This window comes from Camelus ferus, chromosome 9 (genome assembly GCF_009834535.1).
Source record: "Camelus ferus isolate YT-003-E chromosome 9, BCGSAC_Cfer_1.0, whole genome shotgun sequence".
In the NCBI taxonomy this organism is placed as follows: domain Eukaryota; kingdom Metazoa; phylum Chordata; class Mammalia; order Artiodactyla; family Camelidae; genus Camelus; species Camelus ferus.
In genome coordinates this window covers 16,572,655-16,591,869 of record NC_045704.1, presented here as the reverse complement: position 1 = coordinate 16,591,869, position 19,215 = coordinate 16,572,655, and the positions used below count along the sequence as shown (strand labels likewise).

The following is a 19,215-nucleotide window of genomic DNA, read 5'->3' as shown; positions in this document are numbered from 1 at the left end:
GTTGGGGCATGGGGACAAAGCATTTAGAAGCACTTCAATAAGAGGGCAGTGAATGTCACAGCCCTCTCGAGCCTTGGGGGGTCATTAAGGGAGGCTTCCACCAAAGGTTTCAGTCAGCAGGTGGCAGGGCCAGAGCCTGCCCTGGGTGTCATATCTCCCGACCTGCCCCAGGTCTGCAGTCTCACATCCCGCCAAGAACCTCTCTGGCCTGAGTGCTTTCTTCACTGCCTACCACCCTCTTCAGCTGTGCATTTTTTTCAAAAGACCCTGGGGATTCCCATGACCTGGACACCTGAGGGCAGGGGGAAGGCATGGGGGACTGGACAGGTGAAATCAGCTGGTTAGATGGGGACAGGCTGCTTTACTGAAGGGTGGAGCGGCCTGATTTGCGCATCAGGACTAATTTGGGATTAGGGTGTGTGACCTGACTCATCTGGAGGTATACTTTGGGAAACACTAAGATGATGTCCCTTGTGTAACTGAGCAGGTGAGGGTAGATATTGTAATGAACTGTACGGTGTATTTAACTGAGAGGCAGGCTCTGGATTTAAAGGTAGGGACCACTTCTCAGCAAGAGTAGATGAGGCTTATAGGGGACAGAGGCCACCATGTTTAACCAACAGTAGGCATCGTGTGGAAAGGTAACACCTGAGGACTTGAATGAGGGAAGAACCTGTTTTGACTTTAGGGGAAGCACACTGGGCCCTCTGCATCCGAGGGCTCCACATCCATGGATTCAACCAACCTGGGATTGAAAATACTCAAAGAGAAATTTCAGAAAGTCCCACAAAGCAAAACTTAAATTTTCCAAGTGCTGGCAAGTATTTACATATCACTTACAGTGTATTTACAACTATTTACAAAGCACTGACACAGGATTAGGTTTTTAAAGTAATCTAGAGATGACTTACAGTGGCCAAGAGGGTGTAGGTAGGTTATATGCAAATACCACGCCATTCTACACAGGGGATCAGAGCATTCAAGGACTTTGGTATCTGCAGGGGGTCCTAGAACCAATCCCCAATGGACACTGAGTGACAACTGTACTATATTTAATTAACTGTATTTAAATTAAGGACATGTTCTATTTTTTAACACTGAATTAGGCACTGTATTTAACTAGGCACCAAAAGGCAGGCACCGTCTTCACGTGAGAGTGGCCGACACAAGGGTAGTCACTGCATTTAGCCAGTGGAGGACCCTGTACTTTCCTGTCCATGACAAGGGATGGAAGGCTTGATGTCACCCCAGGAAACAGAACTCCTCTTTCCAGAGGCTTCCTCCTTAGCGGAGACTGGTCTCATCTGCTCCCAACTCAGTGACCTACAGTGGATGTGTCTCCATGGGCGGTTCATTCAGGCTCCAATGGGTGGCCACAGCTCATCTGTCCCCCAAGGGCTGGGACCTGAATTTGTGAAGCTCCCCAGGACAGCATGCTGGGGAAAGGGGAAGAAGAGGAACCCCAGAACAGGCTTGCTTGACAGTTTTTATTCCAACCATCAGATCTGCTCCAGTGAAGAGCCCCTAGATCCTGCCTCACCTAACAGGAAAGGGCCTGCCGTCAGGGGAGAGGGACCTGCTGCTCCTGCCCCTGCAGAGGGAGGCCAAGATGGAGACTGGGCTTCCTGGTGACCATCCAGGCTCCTCCCACTGCCTGTCCCTGTAGGGGACTGAGGATGGGCTGCCCTGCCCACCTTGAGGGCAGGATCTCAAGGTCATCCCCCTAAACAGCGCTCCATTGAGGGTGGGGGGCCTGGCCCTGGACACCTCGTGTCTCTGGGCGAGGAAGTTGTGGTCCCACGCCTGGGAGGTCTGCTGCCACTCTCTACTCCGTGAGGGGAGGACGTGCGTGCCCCTCGCCAACCCCTGGGGCCCGGAGGGGGAGTTCGCTGCCTTACATTCTTCCCCTTGGCTTTAAGCCAGCAGGCGGCTGTACTCTGCCAGGGCAGAGGACTTTTTCACCCCGTCCCAGATCCGGGCGGCGTAGTGGAACCTGTGAGAGGAGGTCAACAGTCAGGGCTGCCCTGCCCGTGGTCCCTGCCTGACCTGAGAGGTCAGTCTCCTCACCCAGGATGCAGGGCAGACGCCAAGCTGAGCTGAGGCAGCCTGGGCGCCTTACTTCTCCCAGAGGAAGAGAGCCTGAAGGTGCCTGGTCTTGGACTAAGACCTCAAGCCCCCACCTCTAAGCTCAAACTTCTTCCCGCTCCACTCGGTGTTGGCCTTTGTGGGTGGCGGGTCTGTCTCCACCTCCCTCCAGAGTCTTGTGATGATCAGAAACGTCTAGCAGCTGTGGAACCCCCCTACTTCCCCGATTCTCCTCCTCCCCACTGGGCTCTGGTTTAGATCAGTGAGAGCAGCGCTCTGACCCCGCTGGCCCTGCCCTCGCCCGAGTGGCCGCCTGCTGCTGTGTGTGCACCCCTGGCCCCTTCTGGCCACAGCTGACTGCAGACAGACCCAGGGGAACCACGCTGGAGCTATGCCTCAAGTTTCTGTTTCCCTTGGAAATTAGATGATGTAGACCTGAATCTGTGGCAGATCTGCTGTGGGCTCTGGACACAAAGTCATGCAGAATTGGGGCTGGGGCGGTGGTGCAGGGCTCAGTGAGGGCAGGTGGAGAAAGCCCGCTGGCAGAGGAGGAAAACTGGATGAGACTTCACTACCCTGTGGGGGCCGATGGAAGCTGCAACTCTGGCTCCCGATGGCTTTTCCATTTCCTCTTCTGTAAGACTATGCTTTCTGCGCTCAGGATCTTAGAACACATCTTTAAACTTGACCAGGCTCACTGGTCTTACTCTGTGCAATCAGGTGACACCTAACCACAGGTGTGTGATCTCCCTGGGTGACACTTTCTCTGAGCCTAAATTTCCTTACTAGGAAAGCTGGTGACAAGATCTACACTCCACTGGCTCATAAGGATTTCATCTTAAAGCAACAAGATGGTAGTAGTCACCTTGCTGCCAAGGTATGGAGGGATTTCTGAAACCCTCGATGTGGTCCAGGTGGGGGCCTTCACCCTGACCCCCTCTGCCAAGTGTTCTCACCAGTTCTTCTCAGTGAGGATCGTGTGTGACAGCTGCGGCCGGGCCATGGACATCACCTGGCTCCGGAGCTTGCTCACTAAGGACTGGAAACTGGGGTGGCCACGGTACCCAGGGAGCAGGGAGAAGAGTGGGCTGGAACCGGGTCCTGGAAAGTTAGAGCAGGATGAGGGGGACAGCCTGCCGAGAGAGGAGGCTTCCTTCCCGTCGACAGCATCCTGGGCTTCCAGGAACACCTTCCAGGACTTGGAATTGTGCTCCTTTGAGAGGGTCCAGGTACCTCAGGAACATGCCAGAGTCTCCCCTCAGACCAGGGTGGGTTCCTGTCACCCCCAGACCGGGGTAGCCTGTGTCTCCCCTCAACCAGGGTGGGCTGTGTCTCCGCAGGGACCAGATCCCTTCAAGGGGGGCTGTACCTGCTCTTGGTGGGTTTTCACTCTCTGCTTCACTGTCCATGAAGGGGACCAGGAACAGGTTGACCTCGGAGTCCAGGAAGTCAGGCGGGAGCCCCGGGAAGACGTTGCACTGTAACATGGACAGAGTACCTGGCGGAGAGAACCTATCAGGCTGCAGGCACCGTGCTGCAGGGCAGCGGGCGGGGTATGCACGTGACGGTCAAGCTGGGGTCAGGAGCGGGCTGGGGCTATATGACCAGGAGCCAGGAGGCCGCTGGCCAGCCTGGGGGACAGTCGGGGGACCCTCACCCTTGTAACGCAAGTGGGAGTGGGCCATCAGCTGGTCAATCATCAGGTGCATCTGCCGCAGCTTCCGGGGACAGAAGTCCTCTCGGCGGGCTTTGTTCTGCAGGAAGACTGAGGGTCGGGGGGGAGACGGGCCTGTGGGGCAGCGCGCACTCGGCCACGTGGACGCCCCTTCCCACATCAAAACTCTGCCTTAAGCCCGAGTTCCCACCACTCATCGTGTTTACATGACCAGGAGCCTCGCTTTAGTACCAGGCCCTGTGCTGGCCCGTGCTGGGGACCAGAGAAATGAGGCAGCTCTGGTTTCTGCCCTCAGGAAGCCCCCTGTCTGCTGCAGACAGAGGCAGAAGAGGAAGACGGCCATGTGATCAGGAGCAGGACAGAAAGACTGAGGGCTTGGTGAGGTGGAAGGAACTGGATCTTTACAGAAGCAGTGCGTCCAAGAGCAGAGCAAGGACAGAGCAGGCCAAGGAGCTGCAGGTGCGGGGGCCAGAGCAGGAGAACAGGGTGCACAGGGCCTCTGGGGCTGACTTGACACTCACTCCCTGTGCCCCGCGCCGGGAGATGTCAGGGACCCAGAAAGAGGCAGACTAGGGTCCTGTCCCCAGAGCCAGACTCGGGGGTCCCACTCCTGATGGCCAGGGGCACCTCAGAGGAAGTGGCAGCTAATCCTTTTTGACTTCCCTCCTCAGAAACCTCATAGTTGCTCCCCCAAGCACCCCACTTCCCTAGAGTGCTCCTGGATTTTGCCCGCCCCTCTCCCCACTGCCCACCCTCCAGGCCCCAGAAAGCCACTCACCCAGGTGGGGGTAGTACTCAGTGCCTTCATCGGAGCCTGAGGAGCTGCTGGACTCGTGGCTGGGGGATGGGGTGGAGGGCTTCACCATCTCTGCTGTCTGGAGGAACCTTGGGGTTGAGGGTGAGAGGTTGGTGCTCTGGCCCTGGCCCTCCATGTCCCACAGCCTGGGGAAGGAGGGGGCTCCCTGTGCAGATCCGATTAAAGCTACAGCCACACTCAGAAAAATGCAACATACACACCATATTCCTCATACAATTTCAGGGAATCCGGGACAACCTTGTCAGATACCACTCCATGGTATGTCAACATACGTGTGTTTTTTAATGAGTTTATGCTATCAAGAAAAATATTTTTTAGAGAAGTTTTAAGTTCATAGCAAAAGTGGGTGGAAAGTACAGAGATTTCCTATAGACCCTCTGCTCCCTGCCACAGCCTCCCCATTTGTCAATATTCTGATGACACATCATCATCACTCAAAGTCCATGGTTTACTTCAGGGTTCACTCCCGGCATTGTATGTTCTATGGGTTTTGACAAAAATCACACATATCCACTATAGAGAATCACACTGAAGGGTTTCATGGCCCCCTAAATTCTCTGTGTTCTACCCACTCACCCCTCCTTCCCCCTCCCCACCCCTGGCATCCACCATTACTTTTAGGTCTCCATAGTTTTGCCTTTTCTAGAATGTCACAGAGTTGGAGTCATACAGTATGCAGCCTTTTTAAATTGACTTCTTTCATCTCATAGTATGCATTTAAGGTTCTTCCTGGTCTTTCGTGGCTGGACAGCTCATCTCTTCTGGGCTCTGAGTAGTACTCCACTATGTGGAGGGACCACAGCTCATTTACTCATTTATCTACTGAAGGGCATCTTGGTTGCCCCTTGATTTAGGTCATTAGGAATAAAGCTGCTATAAACATCTGTATGCAGGCTTTTGTGTAAGCTTTCAGTTTATACGATTTTGAAATAATTTGTCCAAATATGTCAAAGTAAACAGAATAAACCTGTTACCTAAGGTTAAGTGATGATGGGATCTGATCAACTCTGGGCCCTCCCCTCACACAGACACACGTACAAATACGTGGTCCCCAATTTCAAGGGAGTCACCTGCCCTGAGACGCCCAGTTGTAGACTCTGGCTTCAAACCAAGGCTCTGTGCGTGCCAGCCAGGGCCCGTACCCCTACCAGATGTAAACTCCACAGAGCAGTCTGTCTTATCTATGTTTGTCCACACCTGTGTCCCCAGAGCCCAGGACAGCGAATGGCATGCACAAATGTCCAACACATCTGTCATGTGAATGAATCCCAATGAATGATGGTAGCAGGAGGGGGAGTGCAGGTTTTAGAATCAAGTCCCTCAGGTCACAACAGCCAGCTCACCCGGCAGGTCGTTTCAACTGTTGGCCAGACCTTCAGCTCACCCCCAGGGTTACTGACACAAACACTAAGTTCCCATGTGTCAGTTGTTTGCTATGTACCAAGCACTGTGCTGAATGCTTTACATTCTTAAACTCACCGAGTCTGCATGAAAGTTTGCCTATGAGGAACTGTGGGAGAAGCAGGCCCTTGCCTAGCAAGAACTGGGATTCAGACCCAGGGCTGCCTGACTTGAGACATCTGCTTCCTTCGGGTTGGCTCTCCCCTCCCCACAAGCACCTGTTCCTTCCTGCTGTCTGTCTAGGCTCTGGGTCCCAGGCTGCCAGCCTCCCCAGAGCTACCTCCTGGGGCCTGAGGCCAAAAGGAGCCCATGCGGCCACAGGATCAGGATTTTTCCAAGGGGCAGAGCCAGGAGCCCAGCCTGACCTGACTCTTAAGGTCCGATTTGGGGGCATTTCTGGAACCTCCAGCTGCTTCACGCAGGACTCCTGCCAGGTCCTGACTCCCTCCCTCTCCTGTCCACCAGGGTACCATGGGGATGGTGCACACGACTGGAGGAGGACAATGAGCCTCCAAGGACCAGACAAACCAGCTCCCCAGGACGTTATTCGTTCAACAAACCTGGATTAAATATCTGCCTTGTGTTTGGCACTGTGTGAGGCACTGGGGATTCTGTCACCCTGGGGCTTACGTTCTAATGAGGCAGCCAGACCAGAAAGAGGTCTGTGCCATCCCGCCAGGGAGCAATCCGTGCAATAAAGGAAAACACAGCAGGGTGTGAGCGGGAGAGTCACAGGAGATGCAGTGTGAGCAGGTCAGGCAAGGCCTCAGGGTGACCTGAAGGACATGAGGAAGGGAGTCCGACACCTGCAGGAGGAGTGCTTCTGGCTGAGGGATGGGGTGCAGAAGTCCGAAGCTGCACTAGGAAAACCATGAGGCTGCTGTAGCTGTGATGGAGGGGGTGAGGGGAGGGAGGTGGCAGGAGAGGTCAGTGCGGTGATGGTGACCCCATCACGTAGGGCCCCATAAACCACACGTGGGAAGGACCCTGGATTGTAGTCTGAGTGACGTGTGCAGTCATGCCGGGTGGTCCGTGTATTGAGGGAGGTGAGGTGGCTGTGTCCTACTCCAAATTACATTCTCAAAGGGTCCCTATGGCTGCCGTGTGGAACTGTGAGAGCTGGGCAAGGCGCCAAGCCTCAGGGCCTGCCCGGCTCCCCACCCACCAGCTCCTCACCTGTACAGGCTGAGGTCCGTGAACCAGTCCTGGACGACAATCACCACGTGGCACACCGTGAAGAGGAAGGCAGCAATCTGGAGTGACTGAGGGTAGGCGGGAAGGGACACTCGAGTTGAAGCTCCACTCGGCCCACCCTGGGGTTCCTGATCCCAGGACTCAGCTGAGGGGGCAGCAGAGCAAGGGCCTCGGAGCCTTTAAGTGCCTACTATGTGCCCAGACTGTGCTGGCACTTCTGCTACAGACCATCCCTCAATTGGGCAAGGGGGGCGTGATCACCTCACTTTACACAAGCGGATATGGAGGCTTGAGGGGGGATTTTTCCAAGGGGCAGAGCCAGCAGCCCAGCCCGACCTGACTCTCAGTGCTGGGGCACCCAGGGCTCTCAGGAGGCAGAACCCAGGCCGACCCACCCCAGCTCCCCGACAGGAGGTGAGGAGCTGCAGGCCTGGCTCGGCCCTCACCTGCATCTCCACGTAGGTGTGGGGCAGGCTGTACTCCGGAGGCAGCTTGCGGTCGTTGTTGATGAGGTGGTCCAGGATGGACGGGCTCAGGATGGGCTGGAGCAGGAAGAGAGGGAGGGGTCAGCGAAGGGCTGGGGGCCGGGATCCCAGGGCACATGGCCATCTGAGTTCCACGTGATGATGGCAGATGCAAAATAAGGTCGGAAACACAGGCAGTTTCTAATTAGTACAGAGCCAGTCAGTGGGAGGAGGTGAAAGAGAAGTTTCCAAGCAGACACTTTCCCCAGCTCTTTTACAGAACACCGCTGCTCTCGAGCGCCGCGCGCCCCCGAACTCTCCTCGTGCTCATCCATCCAACGTCTACTTGAATGAGTCACATCCCTTGTTGTGTTAGCTGTTTCAAATGCTTTCAAAACTTCACTAAGATAATGACTTAGGTCAGGAAACAATGATTAGTGTGAAGACTGGTGAGGATTTAAAAACTGCATCAGTGGCTGTAAAAGAATTAGTGGTGAGCTTGTCACCTTTTCTTAAAGGAAAATTCCATTTAAAAATTACAAGAACCAAAATGAACTGGAGAGTCTACCCACTTCTTACTGCAGTGAGTGGAATTCTTTAAGAGAGGCTTCCCTGACGGCTCACTTTCTAAGACTCCAGACTCCACAGTGTTTCACTCTGTCTGGTTTTAACTTCTCCGCCCCACGTGGGCATGGCCCACGCACAGCCGGTTCAGTTCACCTCCAGGTCCCCGGGGTTCCTGGCACTGGGCCTGGCACACAGGTCTCACACCACATCTGTGAAAGGTTTCCCAATCTCCATGTGATCAATGTGCACAGTGGCCAGAACTCTGTTCCTCTAACAGTCAGTGAGCATCAGCGGAGGGCCAGGACCTCTCCCTGGGGAGCTGCGGGCAGGTGGGGAGTGGGTGCAGTGCACAAAAACCAGATCCATCAATCCTGCTGCAGTGGGAGGTGCACATGGGCACTAGCAGGCGCTCAGAGGAGGGGAAGGCTTCCGGGAGGAGGCAACGCCCAGTGGAGTCTTCAGGGAGGAGAAGGGTTAAATTAGCCAGGCAAACAAGGGGAGAGAGTTCTAAAGACAGGGACACCGACAGCCAAGAGTACTGAGACCCTGTTTCATGTCAGGCACTGTTAGGACTTTACTTTCATTAACATGCTGAAACCTCACAAAGACCCTGTGAGGGAGGTAACATTGTTTTTTCCACTTAAGAAAACTGAGGCATGGAAATGTTAAGAAACTCGGCCAACGTTGCACAGCCTGGGAGAGAGACTATGGCGAGGCCTTGTGGTGTGCGTGGTGGGGCCGGTGACTACCCCTGAGAGGAAGCCAGAGTCTGAAGGAGGCAAGCCACACCAGCCCTGGGTGCCAGGCTAAGGAACAGGGACCCTGGGGAAGCTGAGGACAGTGCCAGTTAAACGCAGGGCAGGTCATTTCTAACAAAGAGGAGGAGCCTGGAGGCACACCGCGTGCCCAGTCCCATGTCAAGCCCTCTGCCTGTGCCATTCCCGACTCCTCACAGCCACCTAGGGAAGCTGAGAACAACTGTCACCCGTTTACAGACGAAGAAGCTGAGGGAGGGTGTGTGTGTGGCTGGGATGAGGGAGGGTTAAAACTTACTCAAAGTCACCCAGCTGGTAAGGATTAAAGGCCAGATTTGGATACAGCCCGACTCCAAGGCCCACACTTTGAACTGTGTGTGATTCTTTAGGCGCCTGTGCACACGCTGGATGGGAGGGGAGGGGGGTTAAAACCTGGTAAGAAGAGACGGAGGGCCAGGAAAAGACACACTTGCCCAAGGGCACTAGCAAGGTCATGGCTTGGCTAGAGCCACGGGGCCTCCAAGCAGGGTTCTGGCTTAGGTACACTCGGGGATGGAGCTGAACACAGCACGCGCCAGAGTGAGGCGAGTGGAGGCCGGTACCTGTGTGTCCAGAAAAACAATCCGCTCCTGGGTAATAAAGAAGTCGATGCCACTGGTCTGGTTGCCCCCTCGCTCCTTCATTTCTGCGCTCTGGGCCCGGAAAACATACGCCCTGTGGAGAGGAGCAGATGGGGGCACTAGAGGCCTGGTTCTCGTCCTTCGACGCCTTCAGAGTGTGGCCCAGTGAGCAAGCACGCAAGATGTGATTCCCGCCTGCTCACAAAGCCTTCCATCCATGGCCCCTGCGGTCTAGGGGCTACACTGTATACCACATGACTCCACTCCTATCCATAAGTAGATCTGTTAACATATTCAACAAAATCAGTAAACAGAGGTGTTTAGGAGCAGGGATCCTGCCAGACTGCCAGGATTTAAATCCCAGCTCTGCCTCTTCCTGGCTGTGTGGCTTGAGTAATCTCCTTAATCTTTCTCCTCAGTTTCCTCATCATCAATGGGGATACCAATAGTCTCAAGTTCTCAGGGTGACTGTGAGGTTAATATACGAGAGAGAGGGTAGAGGCTTGGACCGGGAGGTGGGAGTAAAGGAAAGAAGCAGGCAAATTCTCAAGATAATTAGGAGGGAAAACTTAAGAGACCTGATGGCAAGAGCTGGTACCAAAGTCCACTGGCTGACCTGCCTCAAAAAGGTACGTTACGCCTATAAGATTCTCTCTAGCTTGGGAGTCCTGAGTTGAGAGCTGTGGGGAAGTTCTTCTAGTTGAGGGTGGAGGCTGACATGAGAAGAAGGCTACCCAAGAGAGTGGCAGCTCTCCCAGAGCAGAGCCGGGCTGCGCTGAAGCCAAAAGTGAGAAGAGAGGGATGGAGCCGACCCGGGAGGCAGAGCAACCCTGCAGTTCTGGTTCTGGTGATGCATATTCTCATGACAGTGGTTCTTAACCTGTGGGTTTCCATCAGGCCCCTCTGAGATCTGGTGGAAACCACAGACCCTTCCCCTAGAAGAAAAGCCTGATTGTAGATGAGTGTAAAATTCTGCATATTCCGTCAGAGGGTGCATGGACCCCTGATGCCCATTCATGGAGTCCAGGGTAGTATCACCTGCTTTGTAAGAAACCAAGCCCCTGTGTTTTTTAAATAACCCCAAGTGCCTAATGCCCCTCTCACTCCCCATCTGGATTCTCCCTTATTAGACTGTCTCTGTCTCCTACTTTGCCTTCTCTCTTTCCTTCCCTGCCCCTAGTCTGGGGCCCTAGTTCTTAAATTCCCTCCTCCCCCAAATCCTCTCCTGTGACTTCATCCTTTATCTTTTTTTAATTTTAATTCTTTAAATTTTGGGGCAGGAGGTAATCAGGTATTTATTTACATATGTTTATTTTTAATGGAGGTACTGGGGATTGAACCCAGGATCTTGTGCATGTTAGGCATGCACTCTACCACTGAGCTATACCTTCCCCCCTCATCCTTCATCTTTGCAATCACTCCCCATTCCTGCAGGGGAATGCAGGACTGAAGCTGGTCTAGAACTCATGCCCCTCATCCAGGTCTCCTGCCCCACTGTCTCCCAGGCCACGTTGGCCACATCCTGGAGCATTTGCTCTGTGTCAGGTTCTTGTTAACTTTTGCCTTCCTGATCTTGTCTCAGCCTCTAAAAACCCACTTTGCAGAAGAGGAAGTGAGATAGTAGGAGGTGAAGGGCCCTAACCAAGGTCAACTAGCTGGTGAGTGGCAGCGCTGAGACAAGAGGTGAATCTAAATCCAGACTTAATGAAGACATCATCCCAGTTCCTGGCTGGGCCCTGTACCATTTTCTGGAGCAAAGCAGGGAGGGAAGGATGGAAGAACAGGACTGGTTACCTTGGAGCTACATGAAGATTTGGTCCAGCCCCTAATCATCCTCGTCTGACAAAGACATTGAGGTCAAGGGAGGAGAAACAACTTCCCAAAGTCCTTGGTGACACCACTTACAATACCCAGGCCCACGCTCCCCTGACCCAGGTGGGTGCCCACCTCCCTCCCAGCCTCTTCCACACACTTCCCCAGTGACTCCCCTCACCTCTGGTCCTCCTCAGGAGTGTTGGCTGACAACAACGACATGACCATGGACTTGCCTGTCCCCTGGAGGCCCAGGACACCAACCACCAAGACATCAGTCTGATCCAACAGGTACTGTGGGAAGATGCAGCAATGTGACCCTGAGAAATCTGTCAGTTGCGGGAGCAGAACGGAGAGAGGGGCCCTGGAGGCTTCCGTGGCTCACATACCTGCCTTGTCAGATATGAAGGGAAAACTGTCATGGCCCCAAATCCCCTCAATTGGGCAAAGGACCTCTGTATGTGCATGGTAGTGAGGCATATGATTGTTCTGGGCACAAAGAATGGCATCTGCGAGAGCTCCAGAGTAGAAAAGAACCTGGTGTGGTCAAGACACTAACAGGAACGCGGGTGGCTGGAACACAGTGGGAAAGGGCTGCTTGACTTTTGGGAGAGAAGGGCAGAGGCACAGAACAAGACAATGGGGGAGGACAGGACTGGGTAACTGAGGACAACTGGAGCAGACTCCCGGGAGGTTTTTGGCTTCAGGTAGGTTGGGAAACACGGGGCAGCAGTGAGCAGGGAGGGGAGGCCAGTCTGTCCTGTCTGTGGGACTTAGAAGAGTCCTGGAGAATCCTGAGATCTACACCTCAGGGCCACTAGCTCTGCTGACTTTCACCACCAGGGGGTGTAAGAGACACGCCTTAAGGAAAACAGTCAAGTACTTAAGGTGGCTGCTGCTCCTTAGAGTCACCTGGAGAGCTTAAAAAAAAAAAAAAAAGACAGCTAATCCTGGGCCTAACCCTAGACACGTTAAGCAGAATATGGATATCTAGGGTTTGCTTTGTTCTATATGATAGAACCTGATTAAGTCTGGCTATTTAAATTTAAATTAATTCAAATTAAACAAAACTAAAAATGTAGTTCCTCAGTTACACTAGCCACAAATGGGGATGTGTGGATCAGTGCTCAATAGCCACACACAAAGACAGTGGCCACCACATCAGATGGCACAAATACAGACCATTTTCATTACTGCAGAGAACCATCAAGTAGAAGGGTGGGGCCTGGACACTGGCTCACTCGCTCTTTTTTAAAGCTCCCCAGTTGATATCAATGTGAGCATGGACATAGAAAGGCAGCAGGGGCCTGAAAACAGATGGGCTTGGCATGCTGTCCTCATAAATCCAAGCTGCTGGAGAAGGAGAGGGGACACCTAGCAGAATCTGAGCAGGGATGTGGTGACAGGTCGGGGGGAAGGCAGCAGGAGAGGGGAAATGAAGACTGGAGATACAATGGTCCAGGAGGAGATACGTAGGAGATACGACAGAGATACGAGGTCTGAACTAGAGTGGGGGCCGCTGGGATGGAGGGAAACCTCTGGAGCGTGACATTCAAACCAGTTAACACTAGGACAGCGCGGGTCTCAACCACTTAGGGGAAGGACTGGAGCAGGCCCAGGAGGGATGGTGCAGGAGATCCCAGCACATCTGCTGTGGTCGTGGCTCCTTCTCTGCTAATCAGTATCAATGTATTTCAGTAGTTCAATGACCAGCACAGCTGAGCTAGTGTAAGCCACTGAAATTCAGCCCAGCTGGCTGAGGACTTTCCAATCCAATCCCTCTCATTGCTGCAATTGCCTGAAAGCTGTCCAGTCTGGCATCACCTACCAAGAGGGTGGGGAGTGGGGAGGAGGCGAGGGTGTGAGACCCGGAGAAGGTGGAGCAGGGAGGACCTCCAAGCCCCCGGTACCTCGATGGCACTGTCGCACCAGTTCATCTGGTCATCCACCAACTTGATGCTGTGTTTCATGCGCTCAGGGGGCAGGAGTTTGGCCTGGCCCACAACAGCTGGAGACAGGAGAAAGCAGGAGACAGAGGGTGTGCTGAGGGCCTGTGCGAGGGGGTTCCAGCTCCCATCCAGACCCCGCCTGGCCCCAACTCACGGTCCATGGCTGCTGGTGCAGCAGTGCCCATGCCCCGGTTCTGAATCTGGTACACAGGCTGCGTGGGCCTCTGCCCTTCCTTCTCCCCCTTGGGTGGCGCGGGGGCCGCAGGGGGTGGGGGCGCGGTGCCCTCGGGGGTTGAGGCACTTGTTGAGGCCACAGGCCCTTTCCCCTCCTCCCGTGGTTTCATGAGGACGATGGGTTTCTCAAGAGGGGTCGGAGCAGGCGGGGCAGCAGGGGCTGCTGGAGGCGGTGGCTGTTTTGACTACGGAGTGAGAAGGTTCCAGTCACTGGAGGAGATCTTGGCCCTAATTGCTCCCAGCCTCCCTTTCCAAAAATTCTTCCCCACTCACCCGCTCTGCTGGAGGTTTGGAGAGGATTATGGGGGTTTTCTGCATGACCGACGCGCTTGCCTCTTCGCTGCCATCCTGCGATCAGGGAGGGCGGTTACTCAGGAACGGCTCCCCTGACTCCCTGGCCACTCCTTTCCATGCCAGGTACCCACCATTCTGAGTAACTCCTTCAATCCTACCAACAACTGTGAGAGATACTATTATCCCCACTTTACAAATGAAGGAATGGAGATCCAGAGAGGTTAACTGGCTTGCCCAAGGTCACACAGCCATTAAACTGTGGAGCCAGGATGTGAAACCAGGCAGCCTGGCTCCAGAACCATGCTGTGGGCCCCTCCATTCGGCTGCCTCTGCTAGACAAACCAAGGGAGGAGGAGCCAGGGCTCTGGAGCTAGATCGAGCCAGGTTCAAACTTGGCCCTGGCTTTTGCTGGCTATGTGAGCGCAGATCAGGGACCGCCCTCACTTAGGCCTGCTTCTTCATCTGGTGAATGGGGATAGAATTCCTTTCAAGGCTGAAAGTAGACAGGACTCATTGAGAGCTGTCCACTGGCATTCAGGGCATGGCAGGTGCACACTACCCTGTCCCAGCCTCTCCTCCTTGGCTCTGCTCCAGGGCTGGCCAAGTCGGCGAGCTGATTCCCACACCTTGTCCTCTTCATGCCTCTGCTGACTCACCCCCGATCTGCTTCAGAAAAGGGAGAGACCCGAGTCTGAGTCTTATTCTTTCTCTGGTTCCCTGAGTAAGACAGAGTCCTGACACCTTTCTGGGTCTGTTCCTTCACCCACATATTGAGGCTACTTACTGAAATCCCGTTCACTCACTGGCCTACGGTGAAGGGCAAACAAAAGGATATGAAAGTGCTTTGGTAGGAATAGTTGAGTGGGGAGAGAAGACAACAGCTGGGAGGCACCATGGTGCCTGACGGCGTGGGGGGAGTCCAGGACGAGGCCCGCTGGGCTATCACTGACACTGGGAGGGAGAGGAATGGCAGGAAGATGCTGAGGTCAGCGGGAGACATGGAGGATGTGAGGAGTCCTCTGCCAGTCAGAAGGCTGCCAGGGCTCAGTTCCAAGGTCAGGGTCAAAGACAAGAGTCCTGGGAGCTATTGTTCAAAGACTGAAGCTGAGGTGCAGGAAGATGGTAATGTTCCCCAGAAGGATGTGTGAGGGAGACTGCGTGTTCTCACTTCTGCTGCAACCCCAGGGGAGGAACAAGCAACAGCCAGGCTCACTGTGAATAAATTTCCTTCATGTTTATAGTTTTATGGCTTCAGAAACTGGTCCCAACCGTTACCTTCTTCAGCCCCACCAAATAGCCCTCAGAGGTGGGTGGAGCCCTGGGGAAAGAACCCGGGGGAGGGGGCAGGTTCTGGCAGTGAGTCACCTATGCCCAGGAGAGGAGCCAGGCAGGGGCCGGACCAACACCGAAGCCCACGATTCCCAGGCCGGAACACTCTATGGCAGGCAAAACACTGCTGTGCCTGAGGCTCCCTTGGTTTGGGGTTCGTGTCCTGGCCCCAAAGCTCATTGACTCTGTGACTTTCTAAGCCTCCTCTCATTAGTGAGAATTGGATCTGCCGTAGGCTCCACTTCATGGAGCTGCAGGAGCTCAGGAAGACCCAAAGGGTAGAAAGCACTCTGCACGGGGCCAGCGCACTGCATGCTGCTCAATAAACAGAATCAGCTGCTATGATCATACGACTCCTTCAAACATGAGTGCAGGGCACCTCTCGGCTCAAACTCTCCAATGCCAATTCCATGCAGTGAAATTCTAAGTTTTTCAGGGCCTACCAGGTCCCATGTATGTGGCCCAAGTTCTCCCTCTGACCTCATCCTCTAACACTTTCCCTTCTTCTTCATCCACTGCAGCCACACTGGCCTCTTGGCTACTCCGTGAACTCACCAGGTGAAGGCCTCAGGGCCCTCGCATCTGCTGTTCCTTCTGCTCTGAGTGCTCTTCAATCAGATTTTGTCATGGCCAGTTCCCTCCACCTCCTTCAGGTCTCTGCTCAAAAGTCAGTTCTCCAGAGCGGCCTTCTCTGACTGCTTCATCTACAATAGCCCCTTTATCGCCCTCTGAGGGAGGGCAGTCCGCTTTGTCCCCAGATGTGTCCCTAGCATTAAGATGATGGCCTGGCACCTGGCAGATGCTCACCAAACTGCTGCGGAAGGAGTGGACACATGAATGCTGCCCTTGGGCCCAGACACTCACCCGTCTCTCTCTTTCCCAGGGTGCAACGTAGTCCCTCTCCCGACCGCCAGGCCCAGAGAGATTCTGGGGGCCACCAGGGCCTGGCTCCTTCCACCGTCGTCGCCTCTCTATCCCGTAGAGCCCAGGCTGACTGTGCCCAGACTCAGACATGGTTACCTACAGGGAGAAAGAGGTCAATTCCAGGGTGAAGAGAGTCTCTCCCTACTCTATTTGGCTTACTCTGGACTATTAAGAAGGCACTTCCTTTCAAGAGAGCTCTGTGGCTGTGGTGGTGACTGCTAGCTGGCTCCCAATACCCATTCTTAATTTCTTCAAAGAAAGAAAACCTCCAGTTCTGGGTACATGGCTATCCAGAATACACTTCTCAGCCTAGTCTGCAGTTAGGTGTGGCCATGTGACTAAGTTCTTTCTGGCCAATGGTATGACACTAGAAGTGTGTCATGGCAGCATTCAGAAACTTTTCTTCACAGACTCTGGCACATGTCTTTTGTCCCTTCCTCCTCCTAGCTGAAAGGAATGTGGGTATGGAGGCTGGAACTCAAGCAGCCACTGTGGTCTGTGAGGCAACTTAATGGAAGGAAGGCATGGCAGAACAAAATACAAAGTTCAGGGGTTCCCTACTAACCAACCTTACATTGCCTATCTCTGGAGGCAGTGAGAAACAAATACCCTTCCATTTCTTGTAGCCAAAACTATTCCCAACTATTAACCACTTAGCCACAAAATAAATAATAGCCCAAAGGAGGAAAGTCACATAAAAATGGGACATACTCTTTCTCAAAGTGCAGCAAAGTGTTTCCTTACAAATCTATAACACGATCCCCAGTCTGAAAACTACTCTTTTGATTACACAATATGGGCACATGTTGGGGTGGGGCTGCAGCATTCAAGGGCCTATTTTCATCTGGTGTCCTACATCTCAGCATATTTACCTTCCATTCCTAATGGTCTGCCATCCATCACACTCCAAGGTCTCACTAGTGTTTAATCTAAGATGTTATAAAATGTAGGATAACCTATATGACACTCCCTACCATTCAACTAGCTGTTTACAGGTCCCTAGGGAGTTTCTTCAGCTATTTATACTTCATTCCAGGGAAGTCTTTGTCTGCAAAACTGTGAGGCCAACCGCTGCAGCTCACAGGTCAAGTGGCAAACTGTAACCTATGAACCAAATCTGGTCTGCCTTCTGTTTTTGTAAATAAAGTTTACTGGAACACAGCCACATCCCTCAATTTACACACTGTCTATGGCTGCCTTCTTGATACACTGGCAGGGCTGAGTAGCCGAGACAGAGACAGTGTGGCCTGCAGGGTCTAAAATAATTAGTCTCTGGCCCTTTACAGAAAAAGTTTGCTGACTCTTGCTTAGCTCTTAAGTGCCTTCATATCATTCTATGAATCCCCCCACCTTCCACCCCAGTATACAGTGACATTAACACGTCCCTGGGAGACACTTTCCCCAGAACTGAGGTTTCTGTTTACAGGATGCAAAAATAATTTTGCTAGCCAGGAAGACATTTGTTTAGCTCCTCTCTCACTGCTGACCTCTCCTTCAAACACAACTAGGTGGAAGACTGTCTTCTGAGACAAAGGAAGGCAAGGCCAGTTTACAGATGCTTCTGCAAACTGATTTATTCAGCACTTAAATGTTTAGTCTCAGATGGAGAGTCCCTTCAGAAACTGGGATTCCGCCCTCCTTTGCAATTAAGCGTCTGTTTACATATTATTCTGGAAACCTCCCTCACACTTACTTACATCTGTCTTCATGCCTCAGTGGAGATCCCGCTCTAGCACTAAGGTGTCTGTTTAAATATCTGTGAGGACCCCCTTCCCACCCGTTATTCTGGGAACTTCCACAGTATTTGAGTCTATTCAACAGTCTCTATGGGGAGCTCCCCAGAATTAAAGGATCTACTTACAAGCATTTTGGGGACCCCCCAATAATTTCCAGGCTCCTCTGGGGATTCCCCCCAAAATTATAAAGCCATCTCTGTTCATTTACAGGACTCTTACAGTAACCTCCCAGAGATTGAGTCTTAATTACAAATTCTCTGGGGGGCCTCCTCAGTACTTAAGCATCTATTCACATGCCCCTTTAGGGAATCTCCCAGAATCTAAGCGTCTATCTGCAAATTATTTGGAGAGACTCCAAATTCCTAACTCCATATTTACGGTCTAATGAAGCACCCCTGGCCGAGAACTTAAGTCTACCCACACTATTTTTCTAAGAACTCTTGAGCACTTACACATACAGATACAGTCTCCTATATGGGGCCTCCTCTAGAACTCAAGTCTACCTATATTTTATTCTGGGGATGCCCCACCATCAGGCATGTGTTTATAAGGCCTCCCGTGGGGAACTCCAGAAGTTCAATTTCTATGTACACAGTATCTGGAGATATCTGGAGGACCTCCCTGTGTTTAAGGATCTGTTTGGACGCCCGCTCCAAGTGCTCCCAGAACTTGTTTCTCTTTACACGTTATTGGAGGGATCTTCGAGGAACTTTCTGGTCAGTTTACAGGCCCTCTCTATTACGGTCTACCAGAACTGAAGTTCCTACATACACATTATTTGCCTTCTTTCCACCCTACTCCCGCCAACCCGGTATTTAACCGGTTACTCTTGGCTCCGTACACAGTTACGCACACCCGCGGGGCGTCCGAGCGACCGGTTAGCGGTCGAGGAGGGGGCGGGGCCCCGAAACGCGCCCCCCGCCCCGCCCCGCGCCTGCCCCGCGCGGGCACGCGAGCCCCTTACCTAAGGCGGCTGCTGATTGGTTCCTGGGGCGCAGCGGGGCGCGCGCTCTCCGTGACGGGGGTGGGTGGGCTGGGGGCGGGGAGTACCACCACAAGCCACCGGCCTGTAAATGGAGTCTGGGGGTGCCGGGAGTGTGGGAGAGAAAGGGAGAGAACCCGCACCAGTTACTCCAGAACCGGTGTGGGCATTCCAGAAGCGGCACCCAAGGAAGGACAGCCCGAAGCAGGAAGAGACAGAGGCGATATCGCGAGGCAAAGCCGAGCTCAGGTCTCGCGGGCTGCCTTACGCACGCGCCGCGGGCTGGGCGCGCGAGCTGGGCGCGCGAGAACCGAGCGTGAGCGCCGGGCTGAGCATGCGCTGATGGAGATGGTTGGACGCAGCACGCATGCGGATTA

The 19,215-nt window shown here is 53.5% G+C and overlaps 1 protein-coding gene across 1 annotated transcript; it reads right to left on the bottom strand.

Moving 5' to 3' along the window:
• Nucleotides 1–1,478: 1,478 nt before the first annotated feature.
• SMG9 (SMG9 nonsense mediated mRNA decay factor) lies at nt 1,479–19,074 on the bottom strand. Its single transcript, XM_032485886.1, has 14 exons — nt 18,821–19,074; nt 16,061–16,216; nt 13,847–13,921; nt 13,494–13,758; nt 13,301–13,398; nt 11,572–11,684; nt 9,561–9,672; nt 7,619–7,714; nt 7,155–7,240; nt 4,539–4,645; nt 3,743–3,850; nt 3,455–3,583; nt 3,042–3,186; nt 1,479–1,993 (listed from the first exon to the last, which is right to left on the bottom strand). Exons 2-14 carry the CDS (start codon nt 16,208–16,210, stop codon nt 1,915–1,917), a joined length of 1,563 nt encoding a protein of 520 aa, XP_032341777.1. The 5' UTR covers nt 16,211–16,216; nt 18,821–19,074; the 3' UTR covers nt 1,479–1,914.
• Nucleotides 19,075–19,215: the final 141 nt, after the last annotated feature.

Bases quoted from the DNA above. Each gene is read 5' to 3' on its own strand.
- SMG9 (XM_032485886.1), bottom strand. From the start codon at position 16,210: ATGTCTGAGTCTGGGCACAGTCAGCCTGGGCTCTACGGGATAGAGAGG. The intron at 13,922-16,060 runs GTGAGTGTCTGG...CCCTGATCGCAG, and splicing joins CCTGGGAAAGAGAGAGACGG to GATGGCAGCGAAGAGGCAAG. The intron at 3,187-3,454 runs GTACAGCCCCCC...CTAACTTTCCAG, and splicing joins TGAAAACCCACCAAGAGCAG to GACCCGGTTCCAGCCCACTC.